The sequence below is a fragment of the Chiloscyllium plagiosum genome, unplaced genomic scaffold, assembly GCF_037043375.1.
Source record: "Chiloscyllium plagiosum isolate Xiang-an unplaced genomic scaffold, Cpla_swu_hap1 HiC_scaffold_7, whole genome shotgun sequence".
In the NCBI taxonomy this organism is placed as follows: Eukaryota; Metazoa; Chordata; class Chondrichthyes; order Orectolobiformes; family Hemiscylliidae; genus Chiloscyllium; species Chiloscyllium plagiosum.
In genome coordinates, this window is record NW_028270145.1 from 1,408,010 (window position 1) to 1,427,385 (window position 19,376).

At 38.6% G+C, this 19,376-nt stretch overlaps 1 protein-coding gene across 2 annotated transcripts in view; it reads right to left on the bottom strand.

Moving 5' to 3' along the window:
- Positions 1-19,376, bottom strand: part of LOC122551236 (uncharacterized) — a 260,766-nt gene that overhangs the window by 123,141 nt on the left and 118,249 nt on the right. For both annotated transcript variants that reach the window (XR_015757572.1, XM_087988654.1), the window contains exons 4-9: positions 19,238-19,270; positions 18,971-19,003; positions 16,347-16,400; positions 10,049-10,150; positions 9,734-9,811; positions 6,959-7,003 (exon numbers count right to left, since the gene is read on the bottom strand). Coding sequence is in view for 1 of the 2 variants with exons in the window: in XM_087988654.1 (XP_087844780.1) it covers positions 6,959-7,003; positions 9,734-9,811; positions 10,049-10,150; positions 16,347-16,400; positions 18,971-19,003; positions 19,238-19,270 (345 nt within the window). In the remaining variant the exon portion in view is untranslated. The remainder of the gene's footprint in view (positions 1-6,958; positions 7,004-9,733; positions 9,812-10,048; positions 10,151-16,346; positions 16,401-18,970; positions 19,004-19,237; positions 19,271-19,376) is intronic.

Genomic DNA, 19,376 nt, shown 5'->3' on the forward strand with positions numbered 1-19,376 from the left:
AGTTTCCTGAATTTCCAGTTTGCAGGTTCCAGCCACCTTCACTTTACCATAGAAGTGTAATCCCTTTACACATTCATCCCCCACCAGGATGGTCTCAGGGCTCTCCACTTCTTCCTGGAACTAAGGCCTGAACTGTCACCATTCACCACCAACCTCCTCCACCTGGCTGAACCCATCCTCACCTTGGAACAACTTCTCTTTGAGCTCCTCTCACTTTATTCAGGTCAGAGGGGTGGCCAAGGGTATTCGCATGTGCTCCAGTTATGCCTGTCTCTTTGTGAGGTACGTGGAACATTCCTTGTTCCAGTCCTATAGCCCCTGCTGACCCTATCTTCTGCATAAAAACCGCCCTTTTCCTAGCTGCCATCAGTTCTGAGGAAGGGTCATTGGACCCAAAATGTTCACAATGACTTTCTCTCCATAGAAGTTACCAGATCTGCTGAGCCTTTCCGGCAGTTTCTGCTTTTGTTTGTAGACTGAAACAATTACCCTCTTCTCCCACCCCCACTCGGAACTCCAGCATAATTAATTTTGCTTTAAGGGCTAATGATTCATCAGAAGTTGATATCACGGCCACTTACATCTTTATCATTGCTAATTTCCTAAATGTGACAATCTGTTTCGAAATCAGACTCCCAGGAAAGTCTAAGACAATATCCTCACAAAAGAGAATTGTCAGCTTGAGAGCATTTGTTTTAGGAGTCGACTGTAATTCTGCCGTTAAGCCATCTGCAAACAATGTAACTGCAGAAAGAATGAGGAACAAGAAACCTTCTCTCTGCCTCTAAGTCTGTTCTATTTTTTGAATGTATCTGTATAAAAATAATCAACTATTTAATGAAAATATTAACTATTCAACTTCAGAAGCCATTGCGACTGCAGGATCTGATTTCAAAGGTTGAGCATCCGAGTTAAGAGAGAAGGAGCTCAAGCAATGGACCCATTGATATTCATACAACAACTATTCATACATTTCCCCTGCAAGTATTCATTTGTCTTACAGTCAGCTCTTCCATAATGCGATGGTTGTGTTCTTGTGCAACACCACATTATAAAAAAGTCAATTTCAGATACAATGCTTAAAGTGTTGGCAGTGTACTCCCATTACAGCCAACATGTCTTAAAAGTTTGCGCTGTAGAAATAGCGTCCCCAATTTGTCAATTGCATTACAATGAAGGCTGATGAAACACGCATTTTAACAGAATGACCTGTACCTGTATTTATTTTAATCTTGGCATATGTTATCCTTAAGGTCCATTAGCAATTGTTTGTAGTCAACTAACCTTTAACCCATTTAAACAAAAGCTTAATTACTCATACAGTTGTGCAGCTGAGAAACAGACTCTTCAGTTCAACTCGTCCACACCACCCAAGTTTCCCAAACTGAAAATAGTCCCACTTGCCTGCATTTGACCATATCCCTTTAAACCATTCACACACCTGTCCAAATGTATTTTAAATGTAACTGTACCTGCATCTACCACTTCCTTTGCTAGTTCATTCCATATATCAACCCCCTCTGTGTGATAAATGTGCCCCTCAGGTCCCTTCTAAATCTTTCTCCACTCACCTTAAAATTATTCCATTTTGTTTTGAACTCCTCTGCCCTCGGGAAAAGATCTTTGCTATTTACCTTATCCACTCCAACTTCATGGCTGCTCACCTGGTGACATTCTGTAGTCTGCACCTCAGCTCTTCACCCATGATTCTCCATTTCAGAAAATTCTGTTATATCTCAGTCAAGTCTGAATCCTTATTTGCTCAGTTCCCACTTTGAATATTATGTCAGTTGGAAATTCTGAATATTCCCAAAGTTCTTGAGCTGCCTTGGATGAATTTTCAATTTTGGCAGCAATTGGTCTGCTCATCTGTTACAATGTTCCAAATTATTTAATACAAGGTAATCGCTAGGCCAAAGAGCCTTCAAAACCAACCTGGAATTCAAACCATTAGATCAATCCCAAATCATTTTCACATTTCCAAGAAGGAGACATGCATTAATTGGACTGAATCTTGCATGGCTGACCAAGTGTCCTGCTGGCCTAGTTTCCTCGGCCTAATTCCTCACATCCTCCAATTTCCAGGACATATTAGAGAGGGCAAACTGGAATGCAGACCAATGATGCATTAAACATTATTTCCTCTGATTTACCTGGCAAAAGTTTGTAGCTACCAGTTGAAATAGGAAAAAGCATTTCAATAGCATGCAAATTATAGCTACAATTGAACTTTATGAGGATTACATCAGGCAACTAATTGGGAACTTGATGACCTATTGTGACAGGTATTAAAGGGAGTGGGGTTGGTCCTTCAGTCTGGAAGGTTTGTAAAACATCAATTCTGTTTTTTTAATTTAATTTTCCAGCACAGGGGTGTTGCGCTGCAGGAATGAATGTCATTTGGCTGTTATATCTAACAGCAAGCATGAAGCCAAATATATTGCCAGGAATGGATGCTGCTATCAACACTTTTCCTAGAGTTTTGGAGCAAGGATTAATTCCCTATTGGTTGCCCTGCCCAACATTTTCTCCATCTGTTTAGAATAACTGAATGCAGCTGGCGTCAGCTGAGGTGAAGCCACTCTAACCAAAAGGTTTACTTATGTAAAGATAAAGGGACAGAAAGGAATGAAGTCCTAAAAGGCTCCAGATGCAAATTCTAAGCAATCACCTGATTAACCATTAACAATGGTTTAGTGAAACTCCTATTTTGTTAGACTCCTACTTTGTTGGTCTTTGGGAATTATTCCTTTGTAAGAAAACTTATTTAAGCCAAAAAAATTCTCAAAGCTAATTCTACTTTTGATGACAGAAGGGACCTGTCATCCCTGCTAAAAATAAACTAAGTCTATACCAGCCCCATTGTCTAGCACAGTAGGATAATATGATTTATATAAAACCTCAAAGACAAAAGATATTATTAATTTTCAGGGAAGGAATAAAGCTCCAAACCAACTCCAAATATTTGATAATTATGTCATAAATATAGAAAATGTAAATTATTAAGAAAAATAAGTGAGATTTCAAAGTGAAATAAGAAAAGATGTAGGTCTTTGTCCATCGGATATCAAGAATGCCACCACAATATACAGCAATGGTTGCAAAGGTAATTAAAAATGTTGAAATATATAGACAGCAACATTCCATAAGTTCAGAAAATTTACTTCAACATGCCAAAAGATTACAACTGTCTCAAAGGGTGGAGATTTCATGGGTTAGCCTAGTATTCCAATCCAAGTTTGCAACTGAATCTGGTTTTCCACTATTCCTGCAGTTGTTCCATAATAGATTCAGAAAAAAAAAGGGGAGGAGACCATCTGCAGAAATTCTTCCCCTGTGCTTCCTGCTGCAGCTTCATCACTTGAAAGTGCAGAAAATGGGGAGAGATAAAGCAATGGCGGGGAGAAAAGAAACATTGATTCCAATATTCATATTGGGCAGCTGTGAAAATACTCTGAAAGAATTAAAGGGATAAACAGAAATTTGTGGGAGGTATGGCACAGTTTCTTAGTGAAGGGAACCGATATAAAATAGTAGCAGACATTTTGTGAAAAAGTAGAATAAACAATCAGGGGAAAATGAATTCGGATAACTTAAGCAATCATTCCTTTGAACTCAGAGTTGGTGCTCTGTGTAGGGAATTCTGAAATATCACACAGCTCTCACCATGGAATATCATTGAGAGTATTTGTGTTGCTGTGGATGGTCAACCCAAACTTCAACCTCAATCTCCTCAGCTCGTCTGCCATCATGGAGAGTTAATGGTTTGTTTCTGGCCATTGGACTGACATCATCACCCTATCTTATACTTGTAGTAACCATCATTATTAGTTCTAAAATATTCAAGGAGAATTTCAAGTTCCCCAAGTATGTGCAGCTATCACTTCAGTACACTGGTATCATTTGTTTTAGAATTTGGATTTTGAAAGGTGGGGGGGGGGGGTATATGGCCTTTGTCTGTGTTTATGAATGGATTTTATTATCAACTTTTCAGTCTTTCTGGAGCCATGATGTCAGGGGGCAGCCCTCCTGGAGTGATACTGAGTATTTGTTTGTATTGTGAGGGTTTATGACCTGAGACTGCAAACATTAAAAGATGTTAGTTTACTTTGGTTTAGAAGGAAAGGTTTTTTTTATAGAGCTGGAAAGCTTTTTGTTTCAATTCACTGAAGTCCTGACTAGGGTTAGATGTAACAACAGCTTCAACTGAAGAAATTCAGAACTTAATTCAGAACGTTTATGAAACAGGTTACCTCAGTGCAAGGGCTTTGGTTTGAAAATTCCAAACCAGAAGCATTTGGTTAGAACTCTGAAGGGGTTATTTGAAACTATGCAAGTTTAGGTTGAGCTGTGTGAATTGTTAAAAAATGTGTCAGAAATTCAAAACTGAGAATTGAAATGAGAAATCAAACCAATAGCTGTGATAGAGATGGGTACTCTCAAATTTGCCTACTGTGAGGTGATGGCATTGGGAAAAAAATGGGATTTTCATTTTGCTGTGTGTTTTAAAATCTTTCAAACCATGCTGGTATAAACAAGTTGTTTTAATCTATTTTATCTTCATTTTCTGTGTGTAATAAACTTCTGTTATATTGTAAAAGCCATATCTGCAATATTGTGTGCTTATATTTCAGTGAAATTCTGTCACTTTAATATTAAAAAAAGACTCATCGTGCCAGATTTTAGGCTGGGATCAGATTTTTCCAATAGCAATATCATTTGGGATCATAAGTCACGATAATTTTCACCGATTCACAAAGTCTACAAATCTGCCAAATTCAGAGTTATAGCACTGTAAACCCATCATGGTTTTCCCTAGCTGAGAAACTTGATGGACCAATTCAGAAGCTTTTGTAATGACTGTAGAGGTCACTGTATATGCTCGTGTAAAAGTCACATTTTTAAGACTTTTTTAAGGTTAAATTTGTGGAGGGGCTGAAATTCATGCTAAACAGAAATTTGTGGGAGGTATGACACAGATTGTTAGTGAAGGGAACCCGTATAATATGTTAGCAGACATTTTGTGAAAAAGTACAGTCAAAAATCAGGGGAAAATAAACTCGGATAACTTAGCAATCATTAAGTCCAAAATACCGCATCATTAGCCCAACTGATCTCTGAACGAATAAAGAAAAAAAACAACAAATTATGGTAATTGTACAAGCTCAACTGAGCTGCACGCAAAGGGAGGTTTTCATCTGACTCTGATCTGATGCATCTCAAGCCTTTGTGCCAAATTTTTCCATTTCCTTCAGTTTTCTCTCATCTATTGTTGTTTTAGTTTTTCAAACTAACATTTTAAGCTTTTATTTCTGATTAAGAAAAACACAAGTTATCAGACATGTGACTTTCACTGATCATTGTAGCTGCGAGAAATCATCAACAGCTGTGCGATGATTATAGTAAAGTAAATGCATATAGGCCTATCTTATATAGGAAATGATGACATGATAAACTCTGTATCACACTATTATAGGTGCACGTTTGATAATGAACTAAGAAATCTATAGCCTAACGTAGGTATGAACCGTACATCAAAACACATAACAGCACGAGAAACTATTTGTTTCGTCAATACAGGATAATTCCTTGACCCACAAATGTTGAACTGTTATCCGTGAAGAATGAGGGTTGACTGTTACATGAGATACATGGAAAATTCCAGATTATTTGACCAAAAATAGGGGATTGACTCTTACATAACATCAACTTTTACGCCAGTATGGATGAGGAATACACAATTTTTTGTCATTCTGCTTTTTAATATGTGACATTATACAATCACATTACACACCACAAAAATGGCATCTGATGTCCCTACTGTTGTGATGAGACAAAACTATTCCTACCTATTTCAAGTGTGAAGTATAAGAGCCTTTCTCTGATCATTTCTAAGAGATTTTTTCAAGTCCTGGCTTATCGGGCTAATTGGTCCACACTAGAGTCAGGAATACTTGGCAATCCACCAGATCTGAAATCAGCCAACCACCTGGCAAAATTCAGTTTCTTCACATCTGGTTAATTATTTCTTCCATAGCGTTAGCTGATTGACAACTCATGGTGAGAAAAGTATGGCGTTATAATCCACAATCATTGCAGATGTAAATAATTCTGGGATCAAAAATGTCAAAAATGAACCTAGCAGCACTGAAATCAAGTCAAGACTAGCAATTGCCAGCTGAGTGAAATGAGGAGGACATCCAACATCAGCCTACTCTTCAAAAAGCATCTTACAAAATGCCTTGCATGGAGTTTTGTAGCTGAACCATCAGGCAGGAAGAGGATTACAGCCTTTTGAAATGTAGCTCTCCATCAAAATGAAAGGTTCTGAGAATCATCTGGACTTCTGAACAGCCAATGAATATACCCACAAGAAAATCAGTGTCCCAACATCTCAAGGGCTTTTAGCTGAAGTGAAGAAGAAAAAGTTGAGAATGTACAATCAGTGGGAAAGGTGCAATGTTGGTCTACATTACGGCAATGGAACATGGAACATCAAGGATCCGATCCAGTCAGAGAAGAACTGGATTTGTGGACAGCACTAGAAACTGGGTGGAGTGAGAGTAATTACGGATGGATACAAAGGAATGCTGAAGCAATTAGGCAGACTTAAAGTTAATTTTCAATGGTTAGTGTAAGTATATTAGATGGGGCAAAAAAATGATGTAAGAAGTTCAAATTGTCTCCAGATAATAAGTATAATGCACACAGTTGGCTTAACTGACCTTTTTACAGCAAATGGAGTGAACTTAAATGATCGGTTTAAACGCACATCAGAGTATATTACGTTTCAACTTTCTTAGCATTCAAAGTCAGTACATATATAATATTATAATATACAAAAAGATCTTTTTTGAAACTTTAGTTTGCATTAGTAAATCCATGACAGTTGAATCAAAAAATATGGCTCCATCCATCACCAATTGGAATGTTGAAATGATTTATTAAATGTGCTTACTGCTGGTCCCATGATTCCTGGAGGTCCTCTTGATCCTACTTCACCCTGGACGATGATAAGTAACAAGAAACAATGATAAATAACACAGAAGCAAATACATTATAGCTTGAATATTAATTCTATGTGGAGGTCTATCACACACATTGGGGCTTTTGTCGCTCTCTTCATCTTGATGTATTTCTCTGAAGTTAGAAGAGGGGATGAATTTCTCTACCAGTTGGAATTTAATAGGAGTGTAGTAGATAAGTAACCATGGCTACGGTTTGGGGCATGATATTTAATCAGACTGATACACAAGATTCCATAATTCATGGAATATTAATGACAAGGCACTGACTTAACTCATTAATGAGCTGGTAAGCTAACAATAAGGAATATTTATATTGCTCATTGCACTTTTGTTTTATTATGATAATCAACTCATCAAGCCAATCTCATGGCCAAGGAAATCTGTTGGCTACGTAGATGAAACAAAACTTCCCCAAGGAAGTCCCCCCATAAGACAGTGAAGTGAACTGTGGGATCAGAGACTTAGAAAACCATCATTTCCATGACTACTTCAGAAGGCATGCACTTATTTGACAGATAAAACAGAGTGCTGGAGAAACCCATGCCAGATAAAAAGATATCAGGTCAAATGATCAAAAGCCTAACTAAAGTTGAAAAAGTGTCTTAAGGAGGAAAGTGAGGAAGAGAGGCAAAGAGGGTGTGGAGCAGGATTTCCAGAACTTAGGATCGAGGTAACTGAAGTTGCAGTTGCCAGCTGTGGAGCAGTTATGATTGGGAATGCACAATAGGGCCAAATTAAAGGAGCACAAATATCTCAGAGGGTGATGGAGGATATTATGGAGGTACCAATGGAAATACCATGGAGAGGTTTGAAATCAACAATGCCAATCATAAAATCAAGATGTTGCTTGACCAGGAGGTAGTGTAGAGCAGCCAGAATAGGAATGGTAGGGTAACAGAACTTGTTGTGAGTTAAAACAACAACAGCAGAGTTTTGGATAGCTTCAAGTGTATGGAAGACACAATGTGGCAGACCAGCAAAGACAGTATTCAATAGTCATGCCTGGGAGTAACGAAGGTATGGTTGAGGTTTTCAGCAGTAAATGAGCTATGATGAAGGTGAAGTGAATACAGTTATGGAGGAGGAAATAGGTGGTCTTAGGGATGATTTGGTATGTGGTCAGATGCACATTGTGGGATTGAATGTGACATCAGCATTTCAGGCTGTTGCCCGGAAATGGGAAGGAATCAGAAATTAGGGGCAGAATTTGGGGAGAGGACTGATTTCAAGGACTTCAGTTGTCCCAATATTGAATTGGAAATAATTTCTACTCAGCCAGTACTATTTATCAAATAAGCAGCAAGGTAATTTAACATCAGTGGAGGAATTGAGAGAGGTGGAATGGTAGATCTGGGTGTCACCAATTTATATGAGAACGCTAATGCTGTGCATTCAGATGATGTCATCATGAAGTAGCAAATAGATCAGAAATAGGTGGAACCAAGGGATTGATTCTTGAGAGACATGAGAGGTAATGGTGCAAAAACAGATAGAGAAACCAGTACAAGGGATTCTCTGGCTACAATTATACAGATAAGAATGGAAACCTGTGAAAGCAGCCCCATCAGCTGAAAATGCCCTGATCCAAAGCCATGTATTTCTGGCCATAAATGATTCAGATTGCTCTGAGGCCAGGGACACCATGCCCCAAACCTGGCAAAACATGTCAAAGAGACAGCGACTTAAGTTTCCTACAAAATAATAAATAAATCAAAATCCTAGTATACTGTGAGTGTGCAAGCAAAGACCCTCACTGACCACTCAATGCAAAATAGGCAGACATTATAGACAGCTCCAACTGTAGATTAATTTCATTTTCATGCAATTGCCCACTAAGAAATTGATGAATAGGTACTTCATACCTTATAATATTCTGTTAAAACCAGATATACATTCTAAAATGGCAACCCTAACATAAAATCAGATTGTATATGGATTGACTTTGTAATCTGCTCTATATGCTGCCAGTTATCCTTGGGCATGCACACCAACTCCTTTGCTGAGGTTATGTGTGCTTCACAATTCCCAATTACCATCAGAAGCGTGTCCATGATTTTGAGTATTAGGACATAGCATTGTCCTGAAACCTATACATTACTAAACACAGGATGTCCCCTTATAATATGTATAGAAAATGTATTAGCTTTTGAATTATCTTATACTGATCACCATGATTTATGAATATATAAAAGGAAGTTAATGTGACAGACTATTTTTTCAAGATATATTGAACTTCTCAATTCTCCAGTCTAACTATATTTACCAGGGCTTGAGTGACTGTCTACTGACAGGAATATGTGATTTGACTTAATCATGTGTTAATGTAGGAACTAATCTGCACGGACTGGGTTACCTTTAGACTAAAGCAACTAAAACTTTTATGATTTAATAAAAAAGTCTCACAATTTGTCATTGATTTCTAATGTAATTTGAAACTATTACACACATTTTCAATTATATCCCACAATGGACACTTTTACACTTCTGCACACATATGCATAATTGCAGAGGCAACGTAAAATGCTCAAGTGCTTATTTAAGGTTTTTTCTACATATTACAAATTTCTGATTACTGTTATTTACTATCACAGAACAGAGTGTGATCGGTATAATTATTCTTTATAATGTACTCTTAAAATGACATAAATAAAGCAATCCTATCATATATTGAACACACAGTAAGAGATTGTTAAACACTCTCTTACCATCGTTCCAGGCACCATTCCTAGCTGACCACGAAAACCTGATTTCTCATCACCACCCGCCATCTGAGATGCAAGTTGCTGGAAGAGAGGAAGTAGTTCAGTTAGATTAAATGTGCTGCATGTATTTATGTGCAGACATTACAGCCAGGAGACTAAATATGATAAATAATACACATTATTTTTCTCAATTGTGTTTTTTATTATACTACAAATAGACATGTAAAGATTAAGAGTGAATGTTAAAAGGTTTGTTAAAAGTGAATAGAAAACATTTGAGGATGACTTAAACATCACTTAACACTTTGAAATACTTACACCTGGAAATCCAGGATGAGTGGGATGTCCCGGTGGACCAGGAGGACCAGGATCTCCAGGAATTCCAGGCACGCCATCAGGTCCAGGTGGACCTGGCACACCCTATAAATGAAATAATTTCCAAATATGAATGAAGTTTTTTTGGAATTGTGACAATGCTTTTGTCAAATTCCCATCTTTGGTTTCCGTCATCTCATGTGAATTAGCTCTATCTCTGGACGATAGAACAGCAATTGTGAGATGCCACCCATTGCGATTCAAAATCAAGTGTTGGATCAAACTTTGAACAACTCATTTTGTGCAGAAATTTCCCTCCAGTGTTTTCATTAGTTTTATAATTCATAATCACTATACAAACAACAGTCAGTACATGTTGGTGATTAGAATAACTATTGCTGTAGCTTTCAATTGGAGGCTCTTATACATCCCTCATAGTATACCAATGTATCAGTATCTAAAAGTGTCCTTATAGGTTAGTAATTTTTATGTTAGTCTCATATGCTTTTCTGAAAGTCTGACTACTTCAAATAGTTCTTTGAGTTATTACATTGTCTAAACAGGAGTGGCCAGAAATGAGTTGTAAATATTTGTCAACTGATGGGACCCAGGTGGGACCCGGGGAGATGGTGAGGAAAGAGATCAATCTGAGACTGGTACAGTTGAGAACAGAAGCAAGTCAACCAGTCAGGGCAGGCAGGGACAAGGGAGGACTAATAAATTAAACTGCATTTATTTCAATGCAAGGGGCCTAACAGGGAAGGCAGATGAACTCAGAGCATGGAACTGGGATATCATAGCAATTACAGAAACATGGCTCAGTGATGGGCAGGCCTGGCAGCTTAATGTTCCAGGATACAAATGCTACAGGAAGGATAGAAAGAGAGGCAAGAGAGGAGGGGGAGTGGCATTTTTGATAAGGGATAACATTACAGCTGTGCTGAGGGGGGATATTCCCGGAAATACATCCAGGGAAGCTATTTGGGTGGAATTGAGAAATAAGAAAGGGATGATCAACTTATTGGGATTGTATTATAGACCCCCTAATAGTCAGAGGGAAATTGAGAAACAAACTTGTAAGGAGATCTCAGCTATCTGTAAGAATAATAGGGTGGTTATGGTAGGGGATTTTAACTTTCCAAACATCGACTGGGACTGACATAGTGTTAAAGGTTTAGATGGAGAGGAATTTGTTAATTGCGTACAAGACAATTTTCTGATTCAGTATGCGGATGTACCTACTAGAGAAGGTGCAAAACTTGACCTACTCTTGGAAAATAAGGCAGGGCAGGTGACTGAGGTATCAGTGGGGGAGCACTTTGGAGCCAGTGACCATAATTCTATTAGTTTTAAAAGAGGGATGGAAAAGGGTAGACCAGATCTAAAAGTTGAAGTTCTAAATTGGAGAAAGGCTAATTTTGACGGCATGAGGCAAGAACTCTGGAAAGCTGATTGGAAGCAGATGTTCGCAGGTAAAGGGACGGCTGGAAAATGGGAAGCCTTCAGAAATGAGATAACAAGAATCCAGAGAAAGTATATTCCTGTCAGGGTGAAAGGACAGGCTTGTAGGTATAGGGAATGCTAGATGACTAAAGAAATTGAGGGTTTGGTTAAGAAAAAGAAGGAAACATATGTCAGGTATAGACAGGATAGATCGAGTGAATCCTTAGAAGAGTATAAAGAAAGTAGGAGTATACTTAAGAGGGAAGTCAGGAGGGCAAAAGGGGACATGAGATAGCTTTGGTAAATAGAATTAAGGAGAATCCAAAGGGTTTTACAAATACATTAAAGACAAAAGTAACTAGGGAGAGAATAGGGCCACTCAAAGATCAGCAAGGCGGCCTTTGTGTGGAGCCGCAGTAAATGAGGAAATACTAAACAAGTATTTTGCATCAGTATTTACTGTGGAAAAGGATATGGAAGATATAGACTGTAGGGTATTAGATGGTGACATCTTGCAAAACGTCCAGATTACAGAGGAGGAAGTGCTGGATGTCTTGAAATGGTTAAAGGTGGATAAATCCCCAGGACCTGATCAGATGTATCCGAGAACTCTGTGGGAAGCTAGAGAAGTGATTGCTGGGCCTCTTGCTGAGATATTTGTATCATCGATGGTCACAGGTGAGGTGCCGGATGACTGGAGGTTGGCAAACGTTGTGCCACTGTTTAAGAAGAGCTGTAAAGACAAGCCAGGGAACTATAGACCGGTGAGCCTGACCTCGGTGGTGGGCAAGTTGTTGGAGGGAATCCTGAGGGACAGGATGTACATGTATTTGGAAAGGCAAGGACTGATTAGGGATAGTCAACATGGCTTTGTGCGTGGGAAATCATGTCTCACAAACTTGATTGAGTTTTTGAATAAGTAACAAAGAGCATTGATGAGGGCAGAGCAGTAGATGTGATCTATATGGACTTCAGTAAGGTGTTCGACAAGGTTCCCCATGGGAGACTGATTAGCAAGGTTAGATCTCATGGAATACAGGGAGAACTAGCCATTTGGATACAGAACTGGCTCAAAGGTAGAAGATAGAGGGTGGTGGTGGAGGGTTGTTTTTCAGATTGGAGGCCTTTGACCAGTGGAGTGCCACAAGGATCGGTGTTGGGTCCTCTACTTTTTGTCACCTACATAAATGATTTGGATGCAAGCATAAGAAGTACAGTTAGTAAGTCAGCAGATGACACCAAAATTGGAGGTGTAGTGGACAGTGAAGAGGGTTACCTCAGTTTACAACAGGATCTTGACCAGATGGGCCAATGGGTTGAGAAGTGGCAGATGGAGTTTAATTCAGATAAATGCGAGGTGCTGCATTTTGGGAAAGAAAATCTTAGCAGGACTTATACACTTAATGGTAAGGTCCTAGGGTGTGTTGCTGAACAAAGAGACCTTGGAGTGCAGGTTCATATCTCCTTGAAAGTGGAGTAGGTAGATAGGGTAGTGAAGAAGGCATTTGGCATGCTTTCCTTTATTGGTCAAGAGTATTGAGTACAGAAGTTGGGAGGTCATGTTGCGGCTGTATGGGATATTGGTTAGGCCACTGTTGGAATATTGCATGCAGTTCTGGTCTCCTTCCTATTGGAAAGATGTTGTGAAACATGAAAGGGTTCAGAAAAAAATTACAAGGATGTTGCCAGGGTTGGAGGATTTGAGCTATAGGAAGAGGCTGAACAGGCTGGGGCTGGAACGTTGGAGGCTGAGGGGTGACCTTATAGAGGTTTATAAAATTATGAGGGGCATGGATAGGGTAAATAGGCAAAATCTTTTCCCTGGGGTCGGGGAGTCCAGAACTAGAGGGCATAGGTTTAGGGTGGGAGGGGAAAGACATAAAAGAGACCTACGGGACAACTTTTTCATACAGAGGGTGGTACATGTATGGAATGAGCTGCCAGAGGAAGTGGTGGAGGCTGGTACAATTGCAACATTTAAGAGGCATTTGGATGCGTATATGCATAGGAAGGGTTTGGAGGGATATGGGCCGGGTGCTGGCAGGTGGGACTAGATTGGGTTGGGATATCTAGTCGGCATGGACGGGTTGGACCGAAGGGTCTATTTCCATGCTGTACATCTCTATGACTATGACACTATGATGAAGTAGACAAGGTTACTGTTATGCTGCTGTAGTTTAGTGATGAAATATACTCACAATTACAGCTTAAAATCAATTTTCATGTCAGTCAACTATCCTTGAAAAGCATCAACATCCAGAGGGCATCATAAATGACCATGGCCTGACTCATAACTGTGAGGCAGAAAGGCAGTGGCTAGGTTAGACTGGAATGAAGGACTATTGGTAAGGCCTCACCTAGATTTTTTGTGTTGGTTTACTGGCTGCCACCAAACAGACTGGGAGACCTGGTAGCTCTCAGACAGGAAGACAACTATAGGCCTGTAAGGCTATGGTAGGATGCATTGGATGATGTGGGGGAAGTGGGTGGCTAGGATTTTGGGCAAGGATCTCAGGTCACAAGAAATAGTTGAAAAGGATGTTGCAGTCTCAGAGTGCGACTTGGAAGTTACTGCTCTGGTGCATGCCAAGACAGACTTTGATTGCTCCTCAGTGACACTCTAGCCCAGATACTACAACTATACACAATCACAACAATATTTTGGCCTTTATTCTCAATACAAAAAATAGCTGCCATTACTCAGAGTCAAATGATGAACTATGGGATTCCAGGAAAATGGGTGGCAATGTATTTATGGCCAATTTACATCATGTCCAATTATTTATTTCTTGTGGAAAAACCTTGTCAACAAGTACATACATGAGCAGATACTGCAGTGAAATGTCAATGCTTTTCTTTGGGATTTTTCCAGAAATTGACCCTGACCCAAGGAGCTTTCAGTTTATTTGTATGTTGAATTGTGACATACTCAACAATTTGAACGTGTAAAAGATATTAAGTGGGTGGATTACAGAGTAAGGTAGTATTTGCAGCACAGTAACAAGTCCAACAGATCCACATCTATGTCACAGTAACAGAATATTCCTCCCTTTTTCATCAACCTTAATCATCTTATACTGAAAAACATTAGAAAATGAGAACCAGTTAGGAACAATTCAAAATTGAGACTGCTGTGCCATTTAGTGCATTTAAGGTTGAACATCAACCTCAACTCAGTGTTCTGGTTCACTCTACATAGCCTTCATTCCTTGAGAGATCAAAAATGTATCTATTTCAGCCTTAAAGATATTCAAATATGGAATATCAATAATTCTGTGGAGAGATGAATTCCAAAGAATCATAAATTTATGAGTGAAGAGCTTTCTTGTCACCTCCATCTTAAATAATCTGTCCCTTATTCTAAGAGGGTGCACACATGTCCAGTGTTGGTAAAAATAATGACTGCAGATGCTGGAAACCAGATTCTGGATTAGTGGTGCTGGAAGAGCACAGAAGTTCAGGTTCTCTGCCTCTATTCCTGATGAAGGGCTTTTGCCCAAAACATCGATTTTACTGCTCCTCGGATGCTGCCTGAATTGCTGTGCTCTTCCAGCACCACTAATCCAGAACATGTCCAGTGTTCCCCAGCCAAGGGATGCATTCATACCAAAGGGCCAAATGCACAAGACAGGTGGGGCAATTTACTTTCAAAATCCCCAAAATACCTGAGAAAGTTCAACCATTCCTGAAGAAGGGCTCATGCCCGAAACGTCGATTCTCTTGCTCCTTGGATGCTGCCTGACCTGCTGCGCTTTTCCAGCAACACATTATCAGCTCTGATCTACAGCATCTGCAGACCTCACTTTCTCCTCAACCATGGGGATGACCAATCAGTGAAACTGTGAACCATGAGTAGACCAGACAGAGGAGAAGCTGCTCCTCCCCTCCTGAGAACTGCCTGGCAGGCTCCCATTGCCTCTTTATGCTCTCCTTTGCCTTACAGCCTGTCCCCAGAAGGCTTGAAAAGTCAAGGCACAAATTTTGAAATTGTTCTTCGGATGCCCAGGTCAAATCAATTCACATAAATAGTGAGAAACAACCATTCTGACATAAGTCCTTGAGGATGCTTGCCAGTTTGAGCAGGTACCCTTAACTCCTATTCCATGTTCTCTGCTTTTTTTTTACCCACCTTGATGTACTTGCTTCTACTTGTACCCTAACTCCATGTGTTCCAAATTTAGTTGTCAAAGGTCTTTCAAAGAAATCCAAATCTATTACCTTACCCTTGATTACTCTCTTGTTACCTCTTCAGAACAATTTAATAAGAATGTTCAAGAATGGTCTTCCACTTTACAATTTTGCTGACTTGGGAATCTAGGACTTGGAGGGACAGTCTTAGAATAATGAAATCAACTTTGAGAGATGAGGGATGTTTCTTTTCTCGAACGGTTGCATTTCTTTGAAATTCTCTACTCCCAGAAAGTTGTGAGTGCTCCATCATTGAATATATTGAAAGTTGAGACAGACAGTTTTTTTAATCTCTCACAGTATCAAGGAATTTGGGGAGTAGGTGATAAAATTGAGTTGAAGCCAATGATCAGCCAATATCATATTAGAAGAAGTACCAAGCTTGACAAGCTATATGGTATACTCTTGCTTCTGCTTCACATGTTCTCAGTAATTATCTCCCCACTTTCTATATTCAATTGTTTTATATCTCTTTTTGATCTTTTCCAATGTCATGCTTACGGATAATTGCATTGTGCAATTTCACAATATCATACTAGATATGTAAGTAACCCTTTTTGCACCTCCAAACAATCTATTGATCATTGTATAGCTTCATCAGGCTATTTCGGTGATGGAAATAACATACTCTATATATTCAGTCATTGAAAAGTGTCATATCATTACTCACTGGTGGTCCCTTCTGCCCTTCTGCACCTCTTGATCCTTGTGAGCCTGGTGGTCCCTGTAAAGTAAACAAAATTATTTTTTATGAAAAATAAATTAAATGTTAGGAATAATATGTATGAAAAAACACATAAGGTGAAGAAGAATATCCTCTTACAATATATCAAGACATGACATTATACAGGAGAACTTTGAGTGCCATAGGATTGAGGTGATGTTTCCTCATAAACATATTACATTACCAACCTTTCTGAAAGACTTCATATTTTTAGTTTCCCAGGAATCTAGTTGAACTATTTACATAATCATTGCTTCTTTTACAATTTCTGACAGCTGTTACCTATCTCCCTCATAGGTTTAAGTTAATGCATTTTTAAAATTTCCATTACATATGTAGCAGGTTTATACATTTTTGGATGTACTGCTGCAAATTAATGGTCCTTTAGAAGCTATTATTCAATGATCTAAAACCAACATTACAATGGTCTACAGGCTCCATGCCAATGAGATCAATCAAATTTCAGCTCATGGTAAAAATTTACAATACACAGTAAACCTCCATCAACTGTTTAATGAGATTCATTTAGCACATTATATTTAATACAGTTTGTTTTATCATTACTACAGTGTGTAAATATCCAATGAATCTCTTTACATTTTAATGGATTGAGATATTGCAGAAAGTTCCTAATGAATATTCCTGCTGCCCAATGTTCCAATAATTTTTAGTGTCTCTGAAAAGATCGGGCAAATCTCTTGAAATAGGCAAAAACTTTTCTTTTGTTTTAGATAACTGTACTAGGATCTCAATACATTGAAAATAACTCTTTAAAGAGTATTACAATCGTGGTCAGAACCACAAATTACTGGTGATGCTTTCAACTTGTAATCACAAACTGAGTTCGTCAAAAGAGGGCTCTTGCTGCCAAATATGGCTGTGGGAGTAAGTTACGGGGCTATCTGGAGAGAATAACCAATGAAATTAGTACCTAAAATGTTAAAGAAACTTTGAATTGACTGGACTGTGATACCTTGTGACTACAAAGATAATAAGGGCTGAAGACCCCTGCTCAATGGCAAGTTACTTCCTGTAGATTATATTTCAAACTGAAAATACATGTCATGTTTCTCCCATTGTCAAATACACAAGGAAAGGACTAAAAAGTCAGTTTCAAATCTACTGGAGTATGCTAGTGGGACTGAACATTCTTGCATGCTCCCGCCTGCATTTCAGTATTAGTGTGTGCTCTGAAGGTCATAGTTGAAGAGCTACCTCTTAAGGCACGCTTGTGTTGCATGTAAAAACTGTCTCTCACTCAGAATACGGCAAATCAGTTGAAAAAGGAAAATAGGATGTTTTATTTCTAATCTATACCAGCTAGTAGTGGATTATTAATTCTTTTCTCATTTCGTAACTAGTAAACTCTTGTTAATTCAAGAAAGATTGGCTAAATTATCATCATTTAAAACATAAGTTTATTTGGGTCCAGAATAAAGATATCATTTTAAAGTTAATCTTGTTGCAATAAATTAAGCATGTGAGGGATTGAAAAAAGCGAGCCAGCTCCTCACCATGGAATTCATCATGTATCCTGGGATATCCTGTCTGCAACCATAACAAATTGGGGAACTTCACTTAGGGTCTGGCCATAATCAGATCATGTATTAAATGTGAGAGAGCATTTCTGCTTTTGCTGCAATCAGCAAGCTGGGCACTTGAAAGGACACTGGATTTCAGAAGTGAAGTTATAGTCAGGGTTCTACTCAAATCAACATATACAGACTCTTCCACTAGCCAATGGGGCACGTTGGAAAGATGCTATGCTGGCTATTTTGTTCTGAGAACTGGTGAAATTTGTAGGCATGGCTGGTATCAATGGAAATAAAATTCAGGAAAGATGTGAAATGCACTGCCATCTTACTGTCACCCATCGGATGTAAATGTAGTGTAGTGTTAAACTCCAGAAATAACTGGGTGTTTTGTAAGTCTACCTAGCTTTTATTTAAATATTACCCCATTATCTAATGATTAAATGTACAATGGTTACTTGACACCCAAAGAATAGTAGGGGTCTGAAAAGGTAGAAGAGGCAGAAACTCTTAACTCATTTAAAAGATGTTGCTAAGTGCAGGGATATGCATCAAATGCTGAGCAGTGAAAGTAGGCTGGTTGGCTTGGGTTTGTTTTTGGTTGGCACAGACATAATGGGCCAAATGACCTCCTTCTGTGCCATAGCTTTTCAAAGATCCTTACTCTGTCCATGTGTGAATCGAAACATGTGCAGAGTTCTCTGGTAAACAACATGGTTACAGCTGGAGTCAAGCAGGAATGAAGCAATCTAAACAGGAAATCTGCTGGACTACAAAGCATCAACAAAAGATTAAAGTCATTTAAATCTATTAAATGTAAAAGATGATATGCTGTAAAATATATGAGTTACTCCACATCCCAATTCTATTTATTCCATTACTCAGACTTAACATGGCATTCCCCTCGCCTTTCTAAAAGTTTCAGCAAAAATTTTCAACATGTCAATAATTCAGCTGCCTTGCTGAAAATAAATGCTCAGACTTAATTTCACACATGATTTTCTGTAATTACTTCTGGTAGCACAAGTTGTCACTTACTGCTGCGCCTGGTGGTCCTCTTATTCCAACAACCTGATATAAACATGAAAAATGTCAATCAGCAATAGTAAAGTGATAGAAAATGGTATCACCAACTTTAGTTATACACTTAATTCTTACTCTTATTGACATTACTCAATCTTTCAGTATTAATATACAGAAAACAGTTACTCAAATGGACAGCTTTGAAAATATGCTGTAACCAATGCAAATACAAATGGTCAGTCTAAAACAAGGGATGAAGATAAATAATTTTAAATCACTTACTCTGCGGACTTCTCCTGGTTCACCTTTTTGTCCCTATTGAGAGAGCAGAATTGCTTCAGATTGGAAGCACTTTATGATCTGTTTCGACAAATACATTATTCTTGAATTGTAATCCTACAGTACATAGTTGGAAAACCTG